The sequence below is a fragment of the Choloepus didactylus genome, chromosome 4 (genome assembly GCF_015220235.1).
Source record: "Choloepus didactylus isolate mChoDid1 chromosome 4, mChoDid1.pri, whole genome shotgun sequence".
NCBI lineage: Eukaryota > Metazoa > Chordata > Mammalia > Pilosa > Megalonychidae > Choloepus > Choloepus didactylus.
In genome coordinates this window covers 14961386-14984015 of record NC_051310.1, presented here as the reverse complement: position 1 = coordinate 14984015, position 22630 = coordinate 14961386, and the positions used below count along the sequence as shown (strand labels likewise).

At 37.9% G+C, this 22630-nt stretch overlaps 2 protein-coding genes across 6 annotated transcripts in view; one reads left to right on the top strand and one right to left on the bottom strand.

The window, feature by feature from the left end:
* Window positions 1–2164, bottom strand: part of GON7 (GON7 subunit of KEOPS complex) — a 71278-nt gene extending 69114 nt beyond the window's left edge. For all 5 annotated transcript variants that reach the window (XM_037832017.1, XM_037832018.1, XM_037832020.1 and 2 more), the window contains exon 1: window positions 1922–2164. In XM_037832017.1, the coding sequence (XP_037687945.1) occupies window positions 1922–2129 (208 nt within the window). In that variant the 5' untranslated portion in view covers window positions 2130–2164. The remainder of the gene's footprint in view (window positions 1–1921) is intronic.
* Window positions 2165–2370: 206 nt separating this feature from the next.
* Window positions 2371–22630, top strand: part of UBR7 (ubiquitin protein ligase E3 component n-recognin 7) — a 35895-nt gene continuing 15635 nt past the window's right edge. The window contains exons 1-10 of the mRNA XM_037832014.1: window positions 2371–2520; window positions 4434–4567; window positions 5003–5063; window positions 5902–5997; window positions 8004–8057; window positions 8274–8379; window positions 9568–9776; window positions 9952–10101; window positions 10645–10807; window positions 11828–11889. Coding sequence (XP_037687942.1) covers window positions 2371–2520; window positions 4434–4567; window positions 5003–5063; window positions 5902–5997; window positions 8004–8057; window positions 8274–8379; window positions 9568–9776; window positions 9952–10101; window positions 10645–10807; window positions 11828–11889 — 1185 coding nt within the window. The remainder of the gene's footprint in view (window positions 2521–4433; window positions 4568–5002; window positions 5064–5901; window positions 5998–8003; window positions 8058–8273; window positions 8380–9567; window positions 9777–9951; window positions 10102–10644; window positions 10808–11827; window positions 11890–22630) is intronic.

Sequence of the window (22630 nt, the reverse complement as noted above, 5' to 3'; positions counted from 1 at the left end):
TTTGTGTCCGGTTTCTTTAACTTAGAATGTTTAAGGTTCATCCATATTGTAGCAAGGTTTAGTACTTCATTCCTTTTTATTGCTGACGATATTCCGCTGGATGGTCATACATTTGTTTACCCATTCATTGCAGATGGACATTTGGGTTATTTCATCTTTTGACTACTAACGAATAATGCTGCCATGAACATTTGTGTAAACGTTTTTGTGCAAATGTGTTTTCAGTTCTCTAGGGTATATACCTGGGAGTGGAATTGCTGGGTCATATGTTAACTCTATGTTTACGTTTTTGAGGAACTGCAAAACTGTTTTCCAAAGCACGTATACCATTTTACATTACCACCAGCAATGTATAAAGGTTCCAATTTCTCCACATCTTTACTAATACTTGTTACTGTCATCCTTTTGGTTATAGCCATCCTAGTTGGTGTGAAGTGGTTTCTCATAGTATTTTTTATTTTCATTTCTGATGCCTAATGATGTTGAGCATTTTTCACGTGCTTATTGGCCATCTGTGTATCTTGTTTGAAGAACTGTGAATTTAAATCCTTTACACATTTTTAAGTTGGGTTATTTGTCTTTTTAGTGTTGAGCTCTATTACTTTTTTTTAGTAGCCGCTAATACTTTAAAAAATTGTATATCATTTTTTATTGAGATGTAATTTACAACATAAAATTCACTACTTTAATCTCTATCATTTTTTACAAAGGCAATTCAAATCTAGGCTTTATGAGGACTTCATCATTAAACATATAAAAACAGTTGGTAGTTATTTTTCCAATAAGTAATGATAGGTTTTTAAAAAATGGCTCTAGCTATACTCTTGTCCTTATATCAGTAACATTTTCAACAGATCAAAGGTACTTTTGGTTGCTCTTTACTTATTAAATTGTACTTGGAAAGTTACCACTTTCATGCATATATGTTATATTCTACAATAAAAAATATGATAAACAATTTAAAAGTTAAAAAAAGGTACTTTTGGAACTAAGAAACAGGACTTCACAATATTTGTGGCAACAGCTAATTAACTTATTCATGGAAATAATCTATTATCTGGAACTCAGTGTAACGTTCTGAATTGACTCCTCCAGATTATGTGGAACTATCAACATATAAACAAGAAGAAAAGAAAGGAAAAGAAAGGAAAGGAAACGACGGTTTAAGCTCATCTACAGAGGAGGAATTTGACTCCAATATTTAGTTCTTAAGTTTTTCAGCTCAAAGAAGTTAAAATGCTCCTACCTATTTTTGTATTGAAGGCAAGATTTTTAAAAATGCACTGAAATATCACGTTTCTACTTTCAAATAGCATCTACAAAGCTGGCACATGGAAAAGAAATCCTGGGAATTCAGTTAAGTCTTGTTAAATGGAAGTCAGTCCCCGTCTTCGGAACCTGTTTCTATTATGCTACAGACTGCAGTATTCCAGACATGTTTGTAATGTCACAGCTGGTAAAACTCCTTTACATCTTTCAATATTTGACCATGCCCTCTCTGAAGCCTCCCTCGGGTTCTCTCAGTTTGCAACAGCTACAGATGGCCACAGGGTTATAATTTCACTCTTTAATAATAAGCGTTTGTTTGCCTGTCTAAACCTGTGGGTTCCACCAGAGCAGAAACTGAGTGGCATTCACCTCATTCTTTCTCCAGAGCTCAGCCCAATGGCTGGCACGCAGTAGTAAGCCTTCAGCGTGTGTGTGTGTAAATAAAAATAAAGAATTGTGAACAGGCTTCGGTAGAAGTAGTCCAGATAAACAAACATGGCAGTGCACACAGAAATTCTTAGTAGGAATCCTTTTTCCACAAAGGGCTGGCTCTCTTTCCCAAGTCCGCCACTCTACACGGTTCCCCAAGCAGATGTGCCCTGGGAGCCCCCACTCCGCCCTGTTGTCGCTCCAACACAATTTCAGAACTCACCATCCAAGGCCCCGTATCTAACTGCCGCCACGCGGTCCTGCGCTTCCTTCTGTACCAGGGGGCCAAGGAGCTCGGCCACCCGCTCCCTCATCTGGGCCACGCCCGACAACAGGCCATGGAAAGGGTCAGGGTCGCCAGGCACCTCGCAGGACACCCTCAGCCGCTGCCGCTTCCCGTCGCGCCCGACATACTCAGCCGACAGCTCCATGGTGACCGCTTGAGTTTCCAGCGCGCGCCACCGGAAGCGGAAGCCAGCCCGTGACAGGCGCGGGCTGGAGAAGGGAGAGGCGTGACTTCCGTTTGTCTGAAGTCGCTCCACCCCCTTCCTTCGCTTCTCTTCTTTGGGATTGGTTCCGAGGGTACAGGCCCCGCCTTCTCCGGCCACGCCCCTCGCTGCCGCCTTTCCCGCCTCCGCCCGGGCAGAGGTACTGCACGGGTGACAGTTGAGGATGGCCGGAGCTGAGGGGCCTGCTGGGCGGCAGTCGGAGCTGGAGCCTGTGGTATCGTTGGTCGACGTACTTGAGGAGGACGAGGAGCTGGAGAATGAGGCGTGCGCAGTACTGGGCGGCAGCGACTCCGAGAAGTGCTCCTATTCGCAGGTGGGCGCGCGGCCGGGCCCCGGTCTCCCGCTCAGTCTCCCGCTGAGCTGCCCCTTTCCGGCTACACGTTCCCTATTCCCACCTGACTGCTTTTCGTGTGATGGTCCGGGGCCGCCGTTCGCCTTAGGCTTCCCCATTGCTCTGCTGCCCTTTATATCCTCCGCCTCCTCGACCCCCTTCCTAGTCCAGGTCCAGCAGGGGCGGCCCCCTGTCCCGCGGTCTTCCTCCGTGCGACCCCTTAGGATTCCCAGGTTTTGCTTTTTCCTTCCTTTCAAGTCTCTTCTTGGTGCCCTGTCCACTTCTCAGGAAATCATCCCCGTGACCTCCCAAATCCAGACATCTTTGTCGTTACTTTTCCCATCCTGAGGCTGTCAGGAAGAGAATGGGAGAGTCACAGCAGAGTAAAGGAGGGTGCTTATGGCTTTGAAAGTCTCCTGTCTCCCAGACAACAGATTCCTCTTCGCAATTTAGTTTGCAAGGGCTAGTACTTTTTTGGTGGAACGAAGCTAGTACTGTGTCTGCCTGCCTGGAAATAGACCGGAACCAGAACAGCAGGTGGCACTGGCCAGGGAGGGAAGAAGGATACAAGAAAAACATTTGTTTGAAGAGAAAATTTGGCATTGGGAAGACGTTGCCGCCAAAGGTTTAAGGGGGTGTTTGGTGACTCAGCCTGTATTTTTAGGTACAAAATGGAGAAGGGTGGGCAGAAAAAAACTACAAGGAATGAGAATTGGTAGGAAGAGGAAGGTTACCTAGGCAGGGGGGTTGAATAGAACATTGGAGGACGAGGAGAGATTCTTGTCATTATGTGACCTAGTCTGAGATCATAATACAGGTTGTCATCGTTGACTGACTTGAGTTTATGCTTTAAAGTGGTTACAATGTTGAGTAAACCTGGTATTCAGAGATATTCCCAGGTGTTGGCTGGTATTATAAAACCTTTGGTTACTACTAAAACAACTTCTTCTGTGCTATCCTTTTTTCAAAAAATAGGTGTTAAGTCTGTATGTAAGCTATCTTTGAAATGTAGCTAGATTTATAAAAGGGACTTCCTTAAAATTTTCTTTTTATTGTAGTAAAATATGTGGGAAATTGCACAAATCATAAACATCTATGGCTTGAGAAAAAGTGAACACGCAGTACCCACCACCCAGATCAAGAAATAGAAGCATTACCAGCATCCCAGAAGCTTCCTCTGTCTCTCCCTCCTCCCTATTGGAGGGTAACCATTAACAAAATTTCTAAAAGCATATATGTTTTGTCAATTTTTTCTTTCACTTTTTATTTTGAAAAAATTTTAAATCTACAGGTAAGTTGAAAGAATAGCATTAACACCTGTGTACCTCTATTACATGTATTCACCTCTTTTTAACATTTTGCCACATTTTCTCTATCTTTCTCTCTCTCTGTAATATCCTTTTTTTTTTTTTTTTTGGCTGAACAATTTGAAAATAGGTTGCAAATTCTGAGACACTGCACCTCTAAATACTTCAGCTTGCATCTCCTGAGACTCAAAGGAACTCAATATGTTGGTTTGCTCTTTGATGGAATAACAAGCATTTACTTTATAAAAACCTTATGCATTCTCCTGCATTTTTATGTGTTATCCTGATTAGCTAGACCAGTTTATTCACAATTATCTGAAATTTTTAAACTTCCCAGCACTTTAAGAAAAAATGGTATGAGAACAAGCACTAGTATAGCACATGTATAGTATATTGCTTTGGTATTTTATTGTGTGAGGTTTTTAAATAGTCTTTGTAGTTTTTACAGGAAGACCTTGACCACAAATAATCTGATTTCAATTTCTTAGATCACAGCATGGGTTGTAGGTAACTCTTCCATATTTCTTTAATTTATTCTCTCTCTTGCTCCGCCTCTTTTTTTTCCCCATTTTGGGGCTGTTTTTTTAGGGCTTAGTAAAGAGACAAGCACTATATGCCTGTAGTACCTGCACCCCAGAGGGAGAAGAACCAGCTGGAATTTGCCTAGCTTGCAGTTATGAATGTCATGGAAGTCATAAACTATTTGAGCTATACACAAAAAGGTAAAGCCACTCAGAGATTATTGCTGAATGCTTTTTAAATAGTAATCTTCTTTCCCCACTGCACTTTTTTCTTGATCTCGTTTTTCCCATTCAAAGTAGTTGTACAGTAGTGAAATTTATTTTTTTTTAATTGGGGAGAATAGTTATTCCAGAGGGCCTTTTAAAATATAATTATGGTACAAACTCAAACTACTGATCCTTCTCTGCCATTGTTCTACATATCTGTCTCTCTGCATGTTAAGAGTCAGAATTGTAAAATCCTTTACTGTTGTATGTTGGGGAAATTTTGAATTGGATACGTGAAAAGCAATCAAGGCCACTTTTTAGATCATAGAAAATAGTGGAAAAGAGAAGAGACTGTGATTTGAATTTAAATTACTCTTTAAACTCGTTAGATGTAAAAGAAAAATAAAATTGGCTCCTCCTTTGTTTCAGAAATTTTCGTTGTGATTGTGGAAACAGCAAGTTTAAAACTTTGGAATGCAAATTATTTCCTGTAAGTAAGCACTGTAACTGTATAAAATATAGAAAGGAACTGAGGTTGATGTTTGCCAGAGTGGGTGAAAATCAAATGTTTTCTGAAAAGGAAGTTCTTGTTCTTATTCTTTGCAAATGATCAAATAAATATTTGACCATACTCTTGTTTTTTATTTTGTTGGAAAAACTAACCTGTTCAGACCCTACAGTGTGGATTAAGTAATACGAAAACTTTTGGAGGAAATAAAACATGATAATAATGTATATGGACTAAATGCACATAGAAGTTTTTTACTTTCTGGTTAATAAAAACTATATGTCTACAGTAACTTCTAATAAAATAACAAATGAAAGAAAAGCAAGGGATGTTACATTGCTCTCTCATAATTGCTAAAGCTGTCATGCTTCGAAGCTGTTCTTCGAAGGTTATTTTTGGACAATTTCCTTGCCTGCTTTTGACCTCCTATTAACCTGGGAGTCCTTGGCTATCACAGTTGGGCATAAAGAAGTACCTGAAACTCCAGGCCAATGTTGGTTTACATAGGTTGATAATTAATACCTATGATTAATGTTTATCTCCATTTTATTGAATGGGTCTATTCATTTTCCCCCAATTTCTACAAAGAAGATACAAAAAATAAATTTTGTTTTTTTTCTGTATCCTGGAAAAAGTATCCCTTCAGTAGGAGTGAATTTTTTTTTCTTTGTGCTTTGGAAGTTAAAGACCGACTTCCAGGTGGGGGGAAGATATTTAATCCATAAGTTTATTTAATGCATAAATTTCATGATGCATGAAATTGTAGTTAACATTAGACCATATTATGATAATTATTAAGATAATTATTATTATCTTTCAGGATAAAGCAAAAGTAAATTCAGGCAATAAGTACAATGACAACTTTTTTGGATTGTACTGTATTTGCAAGAGACCTTATCCTGATCCTGAAGATGAGGTAAGAGAATTGGAGATTAAAACCTGGAATGGAGTCATCTCTGGTCTTGACTCCTCAGCCTCTGGTCATATTTGAGCTTCTGTACTTGTTCAGGGAATTTAGCAATTGTGAAAGTATTCTAGATTTGTCTAGATTTATCCCTTCTTATGAATGTGGGCTGTATCTATAACTGGTACAGATCTGAACTACTCTCACTCTTCAATCATGAGAATGAGGTATTGGACAGAACTTTTCCAAGGCCTGGACTTCTTTCCTTCTTTTTTACTTTTTTGCTTTCCTCCCTTTCCCTCCCCCCCCACCCTTAAATTTTTCAAGAAATGACCTTCAAATTCTCACTTCCTTGGAAGGAAAGAAATAGTGTTTGAGTGTACAAACTGCATCCTCTTAAAATATTCAATTGGAAGAATACACGGTTTTTCTTTTTCCTCATTCCTGTACCTTCCTACCTCCCAGGCATAGCCACTGTTAATACTTTTTGGTGTATATATTTTTAGATCTTTCTCTATGCACATGCAAGTGATTCAGTGAATGTGTGTTTCTGTGTGTAGTTTCCTTTTTTAAAAAGGGGGAAAATTCTGTACATTTGGTTCTGCTTTTCTCATTAATATATTGTAGACATCCTTTCATGTCAAACATGCAAATCTATTTCATTCTAACCGTTGCATAGTGTACTATAATCTGATATGCTGTGTCGGTTAACCTAAATTTTCTTCTATAACAGAATGGTGATGTCTCATTTTTCACTATTAAAAAGAAGACTTCAGTGAACATCCTTATACAGTAATAAAACTGAGTATACTCCTGCAAGTATTTACGTAGAATGTATACTTAGAGATGGAATTGATGGGTCAAAGTGTATATGCATTTAAAATCATAATCATGTCTGCCAAAGTGTTGAACCACCGACATTGTCAACCCTACATACTATCAGTCTTTCAAAATTTTGCTGATTGGAAATGTGAAGAACAGTATCTTTAAATTTTTTTTTTTTTCATTTCCTGATCATGAGGGTGGTTGTGAATCTTTTCATGAGTTTATTGGACATTTGTAGTAACCTCTCTCTGAATTGTCCTTTCATATCCTTGGCCCATGTTTTGATTGTGTTGGGTTTTGTTTGTTTGTTTGTTTTACTGATTCAGGAATATTCTTTGTATATTTAGAGTAATTGGCCTTCTTCTTTGCTTTCTAATTATCTTGAATTATTGCCTGATAGTCTTGAATTGTCTATAACTATTGAACCAAATTATATAGAAGAACAAATTGAAGATATCTTTGAATTAATAAAAATGAAACCTTAAAACTGGAAATTTTAACATATGGGATAAAGTGTTACTTATAACACAGTTGACTCAACAGACAAAAAAATAAGATGACAAAGTCATCAAGGCAGAAGAAAAAATAAAACTGCTTTTTATATATGCCTTTTTTTTTTCTTTAAGAAACCACCATAGGAAAAGGACAGAATGACATTACAATATTAATCAATAGATATGAAAGCTTGTGCATAAAAGGAAATTGATTCCAAGAAAAATCTATGTTCTTCAGTATATAAATTTTCTAGGGCCAGCATTTAATTATTTAATTTATTCAAATTAAAGTTGTTGCTGTCCATATTTACAAGAGAGTGTAACATTCACATTTCAATTTACTTTGCAGCATGATGTGATGAAAAGTCACAGTTGCCATGTACATTGGTCAATTCACATTACCTCCCTGGGCCTCTGGGAATACCCTCCTTTTAAAGTTTAATGATAATCAGATAGTAGGTAACTGATGTGAAAGAACTTTGATATTGCAGAGTGCTCATCTCAGCATAATCTTTCCATAACATCAGTTCATGTAGAACAGATTTCCTTTGTTCCCTAATCTGCTTTTTCCCCTTCCCCCATTACTGGCCAACAGAGTTGATAGAGAGTTATTTAATATCTAATTCTGCTGCCTGCCAAGAGCTACTTCTGTATTCCAGAATTCAGTATAATCATTAGCAAACTGCTTTTCTGTGTTAGATTCCAGATGAGATGATCCAGTGTGTAGTCTGTGAAGATTGGTTCCATGGAAGGGTAAGGAAAGCTTGTTTTACATTTTGAAGCTATTATATTGTCTTCACAAAAAAATAAAAGGATCTTTTCCTTTTGAATTGTTATATTTTATATTATAATTACTCTTCTAAAAATAAATTATAAAATATTGTCATTGTATTATTGCAATATTGTAAAATAGTGGGCATTTTGGACATCTTGGGAATCACAAGAAAAATACTGTTTTCTATATGACAGCATCTTGGTGCCATTCCCCCCGAGAGTGGGGATTTCCAGGAGATGGTGTGCCAGGCTTGTATGGAACACTGCTCTTTCTTGTGGACTTATGCTGCACAATTGGCAGGTATGTGTTTGTGAAATGAAACCTGTGTGTTCAATCAAAAACGTTTAGCACCTATTTTTAATTGGCATCTGAGGTAAGAATTATATGTTCCTTCTCCTCAAGCATTATAGATTAGTTGGGAGACTACTGAAAACAAATTTGTACTGAAATGGCTTGGTGCAGAGGATAGATGAGATCAGAATTAGAGAAAATGGAAGAAGCAGTTTTTGAATGGGACTTTGAAAAATAAAGAGAAATAAAATAAGGGTTCTTAAATGTAAGACATAGTGTTGTTTGGGGAAGAGGTGGCATTATGTTTATCAGCTAGTACTTTTATTATACACTAAGAAATTGACACAAAGCAAAAGAATCAGCAATGCGTGGTCTTACTGCATTAAATATTTTATTTTATTGATAATGCTATTTGTATTATTTAATTTACTTGTAAGATGGCAGTTAACTCCTACCATCTGTTGCTCTGACCTCCTAATTTCTTACTTTCTTCAACTTTAGGGAACACTTTACCATATAAGCCACAAGCAGCATAGCTTCACCTAAAATCATTGTATACTTTGGGTTTGCTTCAAAGTTCTTAAACTTGGTGCTTTCTCTTTCTGTTCATCCTTTCCAATCATACTTCTTATTTTCCACAGACACTGCTCCTTTATGTATTTCTCATTCGTTGATTTTTCTGAGTCGGTCCTTCCCCACTTCCTCACCCTTTCATCCCACTTCATTTCCTTCTTCATCAGCTGATGACTTCATCTCCCAGTAAACTGAAATGTCATCATCCATTATGAGCTCTCATCGTTTTTCTTTTCTCCATCACCAGTATTTCTGCTGCTCTACCCATTCTTTATTTCTTCCTTCAATAAAGAAAAGCTGGTTGGTTTTGCAAAACTACCCTTCTACTTGTGTTTGCAGTTAAAGCTCTTCTTATTGCCTCTTGTTTCTTGAGTTATCCCATTTCTCTTTAATACCTGCAGTATTTTTCTTTTTTGCATATACTGCTTAAGTAGTAATTGATATTTTTAAATGAATTGTTCAATTACTTGAATCCTGTGGATTAGGTCTTTACTTTTCCTTCCTTTCAGAGATAAAGTTTGGCTTTTCTCCTTTTCCAGGTTCTGAAATGTTTTAAAATCGGGCTGTGTAACTTCATTGTCTGAGAGGTGTGGATATGTGTGTTTTTTTCTGTTGTACCCACAGTGACCAAAATATCTGCCGACGATGATGGGTTGGTACTGAATGGGGATGGAATGGGTGATAAGGAAGTTATCAAAACTGAAAATGGAGGTCATCAAAATAGTATCCTCAAAGAGGATGTCCCAGAAGATGGAAAAGATGCCATCAAGGAAGTTAAATCAGAGCAGAATAATGAACCATGTACCAGCTCTAGTTCTGAATCTGATCTCCAGGTAATATATGAAATATGAGCCATAAAAGAAACAAAACTTAAGCAAAATGAATGCAGTATGTTCTATAGCTTTGGATTTCAGTTGTACCTTTTGCTTAAAGAAATGCCTTTACAAAATTTAAACTATGAAAACTGTGAGTGTTAAAAACATACTTCCAAACTTAATTTTATTTCAGACAGCATTTAAGAATCAAAGTCTCAACACAGAATCAGAATCCGGCTGCAAACTTCAGGCACTTAAAGCTAAGCAATTTGTAAAGAAAGACACTGCCACCTATTGGCCCCTGAACTGGCGTAGCAAGTTATGTACCTGCAAAGACTGTATGGTGAGTAACTGATCACTTTAATGTTAGTGTATTTTTTTTGACTGATGTCTAAAATAGGAACATCTGAAAAGTATATTTATGGAATTGCTATAAGGAGTATAGGGAATTAAAGAAATTTCCTCTTAAGAACATTTCTCAAATAGTACTTGCAGTCTGAATGCTTATCAAACTTAATGGAAGAAATTAAGAATTATGTAATTCTTTTTATTTATCTTATCTTTATTTTAGTGGAAAATAGCAATTCTATTTTTATGTCATAGAGTTGCTTGGAAATAAACTGAAAGTTACAGTAAGTTAATGCTTTTTAAATAAAGATCTCATAGACACAAACAACATCTACTGTGTAGTTGGGGGATTTCTGAAAGAGATTTGAATAAAAAGAATAAATCATTAAAGCAACTCTTTGCTAAAAGACTCATGTTTTTCTAGCTGTTCATCTAAAAAAATCATATAAATTTTTAGTGATTCTCATGAAATTGACTTTTTGAGAATGACATACAGTTCTAATGGGGAAATTGTTTTTGTTGTTTTTTTTTTTTTAAGAAAATGTATGGAGATCTAGATGTCCTGTTCCTGACAGATGAATATGACACAGTCCTGGCTTATGAAAACAAAGGCAAGATTGACCAGGCAACTGACAGGAGAGACCCTTTAATGGATACCCTTAACAGCATGAATAGAGTGCAACAAGTGGAACTTATTTGTGGTAAATACTCTGTGTGTGTGAGAATTCATGAGATTCATAAAGTTTCCTTCACTACTTAAAAAACATATGTACAAGGAGGGCAATAAACACCTATTGTTTTAACTTAAAGTTAAAATTTTGTATTGTATAGTAGGCCACAACGACAGTTGCTTGATTTTAATATTGCTGAATATTCATATATAATTACAATAGAATTAGAGTTACATGCTAGGATAATGATAGGTTTGAGAAATGACAACGTGCTATTTTGATTAAGGGTAGATGTGTAAAGGAAGACTAATAGAAAACCAATTTTTTTCCACCCATTGTAATAATTTTCATTGAGCATTGTACTTATCAAGTCATCTTTTTGACAGCTCTTGAGAGTACTTCAGTGGTTCACAGGAAACCAGTAGAGGGGAAAATATCCCCAAATCCTTAATTGTAGGCTTTTACATTTTTTTTCCTCTGGTATGCCCAACTTGTATCTCAGATTTCCATCCCAGTCAATTTCCACTCAGATGCTAGTACCTTTGTTCACCTTTTACGGCATTTGTCAGTTCTGTCTTCTATTTATAACTACTTGATTAATTGCTTTTCATTTTTATTAGACTGAAAGCTTTTTAAAGATAGAGACTGCATCTGAAAGGTCTTTGTAGCCCTCAAGGTGCCTTGTACATAATACAAGCTGTTAAGAGAATGAATGAGTTTAAAATTTGTTTGACTAGTACAAGTTTATTTCAGGTACTAGAATCCCAGAGAAATCGTAAAAAAAATTCTTAGCTAATCTTATTGGGAGTGCGGCTGTCTCTGTTATGTTTTGGTGGTTTTTTTTTGTTTTTAAGAAAAAGGGTCCTAGAGATCAGAATGAAGGAAGTCCAGAGAATTTGGGAGAAATTGGAAACAAATTTCTGCACAAATTTCATTTAAGACATTTTTGGTTTAAACTATTAACTTACTCAAATGTCAATGATAAAGAAATATTTTGTTTTTAAAAGAAAAAGCCTTACCATAAGTACTTTTTTTGTTCTTTTGATTTAGAATACAATGACTTGAAGACTGAGCTTAAAGACTATCTCAAGAGATTTGCTGATGAAGGAACGGTATGTTGAGTTAAAGAATTTTAATCATGGCCCTGTATTTTTTTTTTTAATTCAGTTTTATTGAGATACATTCACATACCACACAGTCATCCATGGTGTACAATCAACTGTTCACAGTACCATCACATAGTTATGCATTCATCACCCCAATCTATTTTTGAGCAATTTCCTTATGAGTAAAAAAGAACACCCAAATTATCCCCCCCATCCCACCCTATTTTTCATTTAGTCCTTGTCCCCATTTTTCTACAAATCCATCCATACACTGAATAAAGGGAGTACGATTCATAGGGTTTTCACAATCACACTGTCACCCTTTGTAAGCTACATTGCTATACACTCGTCGTCAAGACTCAAAGCCACTGGGTTGGAGTTTGATAGTTTCAGGTATTTACTTCTACCTATTCTAATACATCAAAAACCTAAAGAAGGTTATCTGTATAGTGCATAAGAATATCCACCAGAGTGACCTCTTGACTCCATTTGAAATCTCTCAGCCATCGAAGCTTCACTTTGTTTCATCTTGTATCCCCCTTTTGGTCAAGAAGGTATTCTCAATCCCACAATGCTGGGTTCAGACTCATCCCTGGGAGTCACATCCTGCATTGCCAGGTCCCACGTAGAGGGAAGATAGCCCTGTATTTTAAAAGACTGTTTATGTCCTTCAGTGAAGTAAATAGCTGCAATAAAATGGGATACTTGAGGAGAGTTTAAGGCAGAGACTATCTGTAGAGATATTTTCAGGGTTAAGGGTACCTTAACCAAAGGATGAGCCACCTTGGGAGTCATTACCATCTCTATCCCAGAAGGAATGAAGGGAGAGAGCAGTCACAGAATCTAGAAAGAGTGGTTGTAGCTTAGGAGAGGACCACTGGAAAGAATCACCAGCAATGTCCTGACTTTGAACCAAGGATCCCTGGATGGGAAGAGGGAAATGACCAGGCAGGAGAAAATGAAAACCAGACCCCTTTTCTGAGATACTGAGTTCCATAGTTTAGAATAGGAGAACTTTATAATGGGGACTAAAGAATTATCTTCCTAGTAAGGAAGTCTATATGCTTTTTTTTTAATTTCATCGCAGTAACTTATGTACAACATAACATTTCACCTTTTAACCACTTTCATTTATAGAATTCAGTGGTGTTAACTACATTCACAATGTTGTGCTACCACCACCATCCATTACCAACATCACTCCACAGTCATATACTTTTAAGAGTAACACTGATCCTGAAATGTGTAATGTTTTAAAATAGGCTCCTGAATTAATTTAGAAAATACTTCCTAGCCCTTTATTATTAGTACATCTGTGGCAGAACTTTTTCTTAAATAGTTTTGTCTTCCAAAGGCAGATACAAAGCAAAATTTAACATTTCTTTTCGTGGCCTAAGGTCCTCAGGAACAGTAAATATTTTGTTCTGCTTTTGCCAGAGATACAGAGCGAGTCAGACATGAATCTGATGGATACCCAAGAAGTGCCTTGAGACTCATTTTCTTGGAAAAAGTCTCTGACAGCCTACTTTGGGTCATTTTCTTCTTTCTCATAAATGTGTGAAAAATTTGTAGCTGCCTGAATTTCTGGCCAAGTTCAGTCCTGCCTTTCTGCAAGATATATTGTAAAGTCTGAGGTTAAAAGAGCCTTTGCCTAAATGTTTTTCTCATTTTCTAGAAAATGTGCTCCACCATCACTATGACTGTCTCCCTACTTCCTAACAGTTTTTAAACAAGAGTTATTCTTGTTTCTGTTGCAAAGGCTATCCTCTGATTAATGTAGACTCATGCTCCTCCATCACTAGAACTAAGAATAAGAATGTTCATGAATATAATGGAGGACTTTGCCTTGTTATTTTAAGAATTTTATGGGATGGCTTACCTGTGTTACCACTGAGCCTACATATTCTTCTTCATTAGAAGGTGATTTTTTTTTTTCCTGTAGGCTTTACAATCTCACCTTATTTTTTTCAGTCTCTTCTTAGTATTTGATTTCTAAATGTAATTTTAGGATTAATCAGTATTTAAAATAGAAAATCCTTTAGAAAGCCTGCATGATAAATTCAGTATCATGAAATATTTTCTTCATTAACATTTCATGGTTTGAATACTGCCCTGGTCCATAGATTGAGTCAGAAGGTAACAATAAGGGCAGGAAAAGTGGTCTGACAATAAATCAGCTTTGTGGGTTAAAAAAAAAAAGCACTGATTTATGGCATACGCTAATCTCTGTAGTGTGAATACTCCCATCAGGGCCGATTTCAAGCTACAAACAATTTGAATAATCAAGCTGATTTGAACCTGCACACTGCTGGGCAGAAAGTTAGTCAGATTTTTTCTGAACTTTAATCAGCTTCCTCTGGGCAAGTGCTTCAGCATTCTCGTAATAGCTTTGATGGTTATAGGAAGTCAATGGTTTTCAAATCGTCTTTGACTGAAAGTATAAAAAGATAATAGAATCAGTTATCTCTATGGTTCTTTTTTTTTATGTACATGTAATTTTTTTACATTTTTTATTGTGAAATATAACATGTTTAAAGAAAAGTGATAACTTTCAAAGTATGATTTAACAAGTAGTTATATAGCAAATTTCAAAGAATGTTGTGGATTACAGTTCCACAGTTTCAGTTCTTTCCTTATTGTGAAATATAAATTGTATACAGAGAAGTGATAACTTTCAAAGTACAATTTAAGGAGTACCTATAGAGCAAATTTCAAAGAATGTTAGGATTACAGTTCCATATGGTTCATTTTTAAACTTTTTATTGCAGTAACATATATACAACTAAAAATTTCCCATTTTAACGACTTTGAAGTGTACAATTCAATGATGTTAAGTACATTCAAAATACTGTGCTGCTATCACTAACATCCAAAACCCCAATTTTTTCATCACCCCAGACAGAAACTCTGCACCCATTAAGCAATAACGACCCATTCTCCTAACCCTCAACCCCTGGTAACCTGTAATCTATGTGTGTCTATGAAATTTCCTTATTCAAGGTGTTGCATATAAGTGAGACTATATAATATATATATAATATATAATATTGGGCCCTTTCTCCTCCATTATTAGATCCTGTCCAGGAGCATCACTAGTTTATTAAATTGTCATTCATTGTCTCTTTATCATTCTTTTTTTTTTTTTTTAAATCATGCACACATGTGTACAACATAAGCGTCCCCATCTTAGCCTCTCCCAAGCACACCATTCAATGGGTTTTATGTATTAACTCCCCATTTCCCCTGTCCTCCCACCTCTGGCAACTCATACTGTTAATTTCTGTCTCTATCAGCTTGCATATTCTCCAATATTTTCTTTGTAATTACCACGGGGCTTTAAATTTAACATCCTAAATCTATAATACTCTCATTTGCTTTGATATCAATTTAATTTCAATACTACAAACAACTATGTTCTTATACTCCTCTGTTCCCTCCTTTTTTTGTAGTTCTTGTCACAAATTACATGTTTATACATTATGAGTCCTGTTTTAGTTTGCTAATGCTGCCGGAATGCAAAACACCAGAGATGGGTTGGCTTTTATAAAAGAGGGTTTATCGGGTTACGCAGTTAACAGTCTTAAGGCCATAAAGTATCCAAGGTAACACATCAGCAATAGGGTACTTTCACTGGAGGATGGCCAATGGTGTCAGGAAAACCTCTGTTAGCTGGGAAGGCACGTGGCTGGCGTCTGCTCCAAAGTTCTGGTTTCAAAAGGGCTTTCTCCCAGGACGTTCCTCTCTAGACTGCAGTTCCTTAAAGATGCCTTTGCTGTACCTCCTCTTCAGAATGTCACTCCCAGCTGCACTCAGTTCCTTCTGTTTGTCAGCTCATTTATATGGCTCCACTGATCAAGGCCCACCCTGAATGTGTGAGGCCACGCCTCCATGGAAATATCTCATCAGTTATCACCTACAGTTGGGTGGGGTGCATTTCCATGCAAACAACCTAATCCAAATGTTCCAACTTAATCCCCACTAATATGTCTGCCCCACAAGACTGCATCAAAGAAGATGGCTTTTTCTGGGGGACATAATACATTCAAACCCGCACAAGTCCAAAACCACTGATTTCTCATTATATTTTATGTATTTTTTTAATATCCTGTAGGAAGTAAAAAGTGGAATTACAAACCAAAAATACAATAGTTCTGACATTTATATTTACCCATGTCAGTACCCTTACCAGAGATCCTTATTTCTTAATTTGGCTTTGATCTATTGTTAGTGTCCTTTCTTTTCAATCTGTAGAACTCTCTTCTTTGATCTATTGTTAGTGTCCTTTCTTTTCAATCTGTAGAACTCTCTTTAGCATCTCTTGTAGGACTGGTCTCATTGTGACAAACTCCCTCAACTTTTGTTTATTTGGGAATGTCTTAATCTCTCCCTCATTTTTGAGAGACAATTTGCCAGATACAGAATTTTTGGCTTGCAGTTTTTTTGCTGTTAACACTTTAAATATGTCATCCCACTGCTGACTTGCCTCCATGGTTTCCCATGAGAAATCAGCATTTAATATTATTGTGGCTCCCTTGTAACTGACAGGTTGCTCTTCTTTTGCAGCTTTCAGAATTCTCTCTTATCTTTGGATTCAGCAGTTTATGATATGTCACAGTGTGGGTCTATTTCGGTTTATTCTGTTTGGAGTTGTTGAGCATCTTGGATGTGTATATTCATGTCTTTTGCTTTAAGCCATTATTTCTTTGACTATTCTCTCTGCCCCTGTCTTCTCCTTCTGGGATTCCAACAATGCATATATTTGTGCCCTTGATGGTGTCCCACAGGTTCCTCAGGCTGTGTTCCCTTTTGTTTTTCTTTCTGCTCCTCAAACTGGATGATTTCATTTAGCTTGTTTTCAAGTTCACTGATTATTCCACTAGCTCCAATCTGCTGATGAACTCCAATCTGCTGTTGAACATGGCTTTTCTGGGGGTCACAATATATCCAAACTGGCATATTCCACCCCCTGGACCCCAGAAAGACATGTTCTTTCCAAATGCAAAAATACATTCATTCCACCACAGTACAGGTAAGTACAAAGTCTTACCAAAAATCACTACAGGCGTGATTTGTCCTAAGGCAAAATTCTACTCTAGCTGTGGACTTGTGGAACTCAGAACAAGTTATCTCTTTCCATTATACAAAGGAGGGGCAGTCATAAGATAAACATTCCCATTGCCATAGGAAGAAATTGGAAGGAAAACAGGGGTCACAGGACCAAAACAGTTTGTAAAACCTGCAGGGCAAACTTCATTAGATTTCAAAGTCTCAGAGTCATTTTTTGAATGATGTTTTACCTGTGGGGCTTGAGAGAGCGGCCATTCCACACATTCCAAGGGCCTTTGTGGCCTTCCTGTTCTCTCCAAATGCCAGGGTGATTGTTCCAACATATCCACGCATTGGGAAGACCACCTTCTTCTCGGTCCCACCTTCCTCAAACATTGGCATAGTACCTGGACTCTGTGCCTTTTCTGGGGCACACGCCCAACCCCTTCAGAACAGTGCGGTGGTGGCCAGGCTTTCCCCAATCTCTGGGAAATGTGCTCCACCCTCCATGAGGCCTGGGGTGGCGGCACTCTTCCTGAGCATCAAGGTGGAAGGCCTGCCCTCTGCCTCCAGAGCAAACTCACCTTTCCCACCTGCAAGGGCAGCTTCACTCTCCTGGCCTGAGGTTTCTTGGCTCCAGACCTTAGCTTCCATGGTTCTGCCTTTGAAGTCAGCCTTCTCTCAATTAGTGCCTTCTCTGTCCCCTCCAGTGCAGATTAGCAGTAGTTCCATTTATACAGATCTTGCAAAACATTTGTTGTCTTGGCATGCAGCATACAGGGGTCAAAACTGCCAGACAAGAGGACTTTCCACAAATCCTTTCCGGATAACTCCATCTCCAATCCTGGCTTGTACTGAAATGGCTGGTTGTACTGAAATAGTTGGCACACTAACCTCTGGGGTCTTACTTTCTGGAAACTGAGAATTTTTCCAGGCCATCAATTTCTGGTTTCTTTGTACCCAAGAGTTCCGTTCTTTGTTTCTTCTCGCATTTTACTATAAGCTGCAAGGAGAAGCCAGTCTGCATTTTCCACACTTAGTTTCGAGATCTCGTCAGCTAAGTATCCCAGCTCATCTCGTTCAAATTCTGCCATCCATCTGACACCAGGACTCAATTTTGCCAAATTCTCTGCCACTTTAAAACAAGGATCGCCTTTCTTCCAGTTTGCAATGACACATTCATCATTCCTGTCTAAGGCCTTGTCTGAGCTATCTTTAGAGTCCATGTTTCTACCAGCAGTCTCTTCAAAGCAATCTAGGCATTTTCTGTCAAGCTCCTCACAATTCTTCCAGATTCTTCCCCTTATTCTTTTAAAAAGCCATTCCAACATGTTTGGTATTTGGAAACTCAGCAGTACCCCACTTCTCTGGTACCAAAATCTGTTCCAGTTTGCTAATGCTCCGTTACACAAACTACCACAAATGGATTGGGTTTTTTTTTTTAATCTTTTTTTAATATAGTTTTTAATCTTTAATTTTTTATTGAGATTGTTCACATACCATACAGTTATCCAAAGATCCAAAGTGTACAATCAGTTGCCCATGGTACCGTCATACAACTGTGCATCCATCACCACAATTTTTTTTTTCAATTTTTACATTTTTATTACTCCAGAAAAGAAATAAAGACAAAAAAAGGAAACTCAAATCCTCCCATACCCCAACCACCCCCCTCCATAATTGATTCATAGTTTTGATATAGTACATTTGTTACTGTTGATGAAAGAATGTTAAAATACTACTATCTGTAATGTATAGTTTGCAATAGGTATTTTTTCTTATATGCCCCTCTATTATTAACTTCTAGTTATAGTGTCATACATTTGTTCTAGTTCATGAGAGAGATTTCTAATATTTGTATAGTTAATTATGGACATTGTCTACCACAAGATTCACTGTTTTATACATTCCCATCTTTTAACCTCCAACTTTCCTTCTGGTGACATACATGACTCTGAGCTTAACCTTTCCACCATCTTTACACACCATTCAGCACTGTTAGTTATTCTCACAATGTGCTACCTTTACCTCTGTCCATTTCCAAACGTTTAAGTTCACCCTAGTTGCCTAGTTGAACATTCTGCTCATAATAAGCAACCACTCCCCATTCTTTAGCCTCATTCTATATCCTGGTAACTTACATTTCATGTCTATGAGTTTACGTATTATAATTAGTTCATATCAGTGAGACTCTGCAATATTTGCCCTTATGTATCTGTCTTATTTCACTCAATATAATGCCATCAAGGTTTCTTCATCAACCCATTTTTTTTAAGATGATTTTGTTCACATACCATACATTCCTTCCTAAGTAAACAATCGTTGGTTCCCTGTGTAGTCACATATTGATGTATTCAGCACCGTTGCTACTATCTGTATAAGGACATCTCCATTTCTTCCACAAAGAAGGAGGAAGAGTCAAAGAAGGTAGAGAGACAAAGGAAAAAGAAAAAAGAGAGAGAGGAAAAAAAAAAAAAACATGACAGCTAGAAAGCAACAAAAGGAAAGATAGCATTAAACTAAAGTAGAATAAAGAATCAGACAACATCACCAATGCCAGGAGTCCCATACCCTTCCTCTGTATCCCCCATATAGCTTTGGTATATTGCCTTTGTTATATTAAAGAAAGTATAATACAATGTTTCTATTAATTATAGTCTCTAGTTTGCATTGGTTGTATTTCCCCCCCAATCCCACCCTATTTTTAACACCTTGCAATGTTGATACTCATTTGTTCTCCCTCATGTAAAAGCATATTTGTACCTTTTATTACAATTGTTGCACACCCTAGGTTTCACTCACTTATACAGGCCCAGTCTTTATCTTTCATCTTTCATTCTGGTGTCCCACATGGTCCCAACCTTCCTCTTTCAACCATACTCACAGTCATCTTTGTTCAGTGTACTTACATTGCTGTGCTACTCTCTCCCAAAATTGTGTTCCAAACCTCTCACTCCTGTCTTTTCCTTTCTATCTGCAGTGCTTCCTTTAGTGTTTGCTGTAGAGCAGGTATCTTGTTCACAAACTCTGTCATTGTCTGAGAATATTTTAAGCTCTTCCTCATATTTGAAGGACAGTTTTGCCAGATATAGGATTCTTGGTTTTTCTCTTTCAGTATCTTAAATATATTACTCCACTTCCTTCTTGCCTCCATGGTTTCTATTGAGAAATCCGCACATAGTCTTATCAAGCTTTCTTTGTATGTGATGTATCGCTTTTCTCTTGCTGCTTTCAGGATTCTCTCTTTATCTTTGATGTTTGATAATCTGATTATTAAGTATCTTTGTGTAAGCCTATTCAGATCTATTCTGTTTGGGATACGCTACACTTCTTGGATCCATAATTTTATGTCTTTCATAAGAGATGGGAAATTTTCATTATTTCCTCTATTATTGCTTCTGCCCCTTTTCCCTCCTCTTCTCCTTCTGGGACACCCATGACCCGTACATTCATGCACTTCATGTTGTCATTCAATTCCCTGAGACATTGCTCATATTTTTTCTATTCTTTTCCCTATCTGTTCTTCTGTGTGTAGGCTTCTCCAGTTCCTGAGTGTTTTCTTCTGCCTCTTGAGATCTGCTGTTGTATGTTACCATTGTGCTTTCATCTCTTGTGTTGTGCCTTTCATTTCCATAGATTCTGCCAGTTGTTTCTTCGAACTTTCAATTTCTTCCTTATGTACGCCCAGTGTTTTCATTATACGCTTCATCTCTTTTGCCATATCTTCCCTCAACTATTTAAATTGATTTAGCATTAATTGTTTAAATTCCTGTATCTCCTTTGAAGTGTCAGTGTGTTCCTTTGACTGGGCCATAACTTCGTTTTTCTTTAGTGTAGGTTGTAGTTTTCTGTTGTATATGCATCTGGTTTCCTTGGTTACCCCAATCAGGTTTTCCCAGACCAGAACGGGCTCAGGTCTTGGAAGGAGGGAATAGTATCCGGTTTCCCTGAGGGTGTCTTAGAAGATTGATACACCCTGTGAGGCCTCAAGTCACTGTGCTTTTCCGCCCAGCAGTTGGTGCCTATTGGCCTGTAGCTCCAGACTGGTGTAAGGAGGTGTGGCCTGTGACTCTTTTCCCTCAGGCTCTGGAGTCTGGTTCTGAATGGAAGGAGGCTAGTAGAGCTTGGCACCACCTTCTTCCTCTTAGGGAAGCTACACCCCCTAGGGAGAGGTCATTTACATTTGAATAGTCTCTCTGTGCTATTTCTACTCTTGTCTGGGTCAGAGTGCTGTGAATTGAAAGGCTGAGGCTTTCTCCACTGAGCCGAAAGAGGGACAGAAAGCCCCCTTCAGGGCCAGTCCACAGCCACCCTCCAGCTCTCCAAGGTCAGTTGTCACCAAAAGCCTGTCTGCTTGTTGGGAATTCGTAGCTTATATTGAGCAGTCCATTTTTGTTAATTAAAACCCCAGTTGGAGCTCAGCTAGCTATATTTGCTTGCTGGAAGAGTGCTGTTCTCTAGCACTGCAAGGCTTTGCAGTTTGGGCCATGGGAGGAGGTGGCTCCTGGCTTGCGTCTGCAGTTTTTACTTACAGATTTTATGCTGCAATCTCAGGCATTCCTCCCAATTCAGGTTGGTGTATGATGAGTGGACAGTCACATTTGTCCCCCCACAGTTATTCCAGATTATTTACTAGTCGTTCCTGGTTGTTTATTAGTTGTTCCAGGGGGACAAACTAGCTTCCACTCCTCTCTATGCTACCATCTTCTTCCGGCTCTTTCTGGATTAGCTTTTATCAAGGGGGTTTATTAGGTTACAAATAACCATAAAAGGGTCCAAACTAAGGCATCAGCAAGAGGATACCTTCACTGGAGAAAGGCCAGTGGCATCTGGAACACCTGTCAGCTGAGAGGACATGGGACTAGTGATTGCTGGTCCTTTGCTCCCAGGTTGTTTCAAAAGGCTTTCTCCAAAATGTCTCTGGGCTTTTTTCTTAGCTCTTCTCTTGCAGCTCCTGGGCATTCTTGCTTCTTTCTCCCAGGGCATTTCTCTGTAAGCATCTGGCGGTCCTCTCTTAGTTCTCCAGGGCAAACTCTGGGCTTCGTCTCTTAGCTTAGCATCTCCAGATACCCTTCTGTCTGCATCTCCAAGAATCTCCAAGCATTGGCTCCTGAGCTCTCTTAGTACTCCACTGAATCAGTCAAGAACCATGCTGAATGGGTAGGGTCCACACCTTCATGGAAATAGCCTAACCAAAGGTCCCACCCTAATCAACAGACTAATAGGTCTGCTCCCGCAAGAGTGCATCAAAGAACATGGCTTTTCTGGGGGATACAATATATCCAAACTGGCATACCCTCTAAGGAATTTTTAATTTCTGTAACTTTGGTCTTCAGCTTTTTGGTTCCTTTCATAATTTCTGTCTCTCTATTGATATTGTCTTCGTGTTTATCTGTCATTTTCCTCATTTCCTTTTGTTCTGTTTTCCTATAGCACTTTGAGCATATTTAGGATCATTTTTTAAAAGTCTTTTCTGGTATGTCCCAGGTCTGTTCCTCCTCCTTGATGGTCTAATGTTTTAATTTTGTTCTTTGCCTGGGCTATCACTTCCTATTTTTTTTGTATGTCTTTTTTTTTTTTTTTTTTTTTTTTTTTTTAATAATCATTTTATTGAGATATATTCACATACCACGCAGTCATACAAAACAAATTGTACTTTCGATTGTTTACAGTACCATTACATAGTTGTACATTCATCACC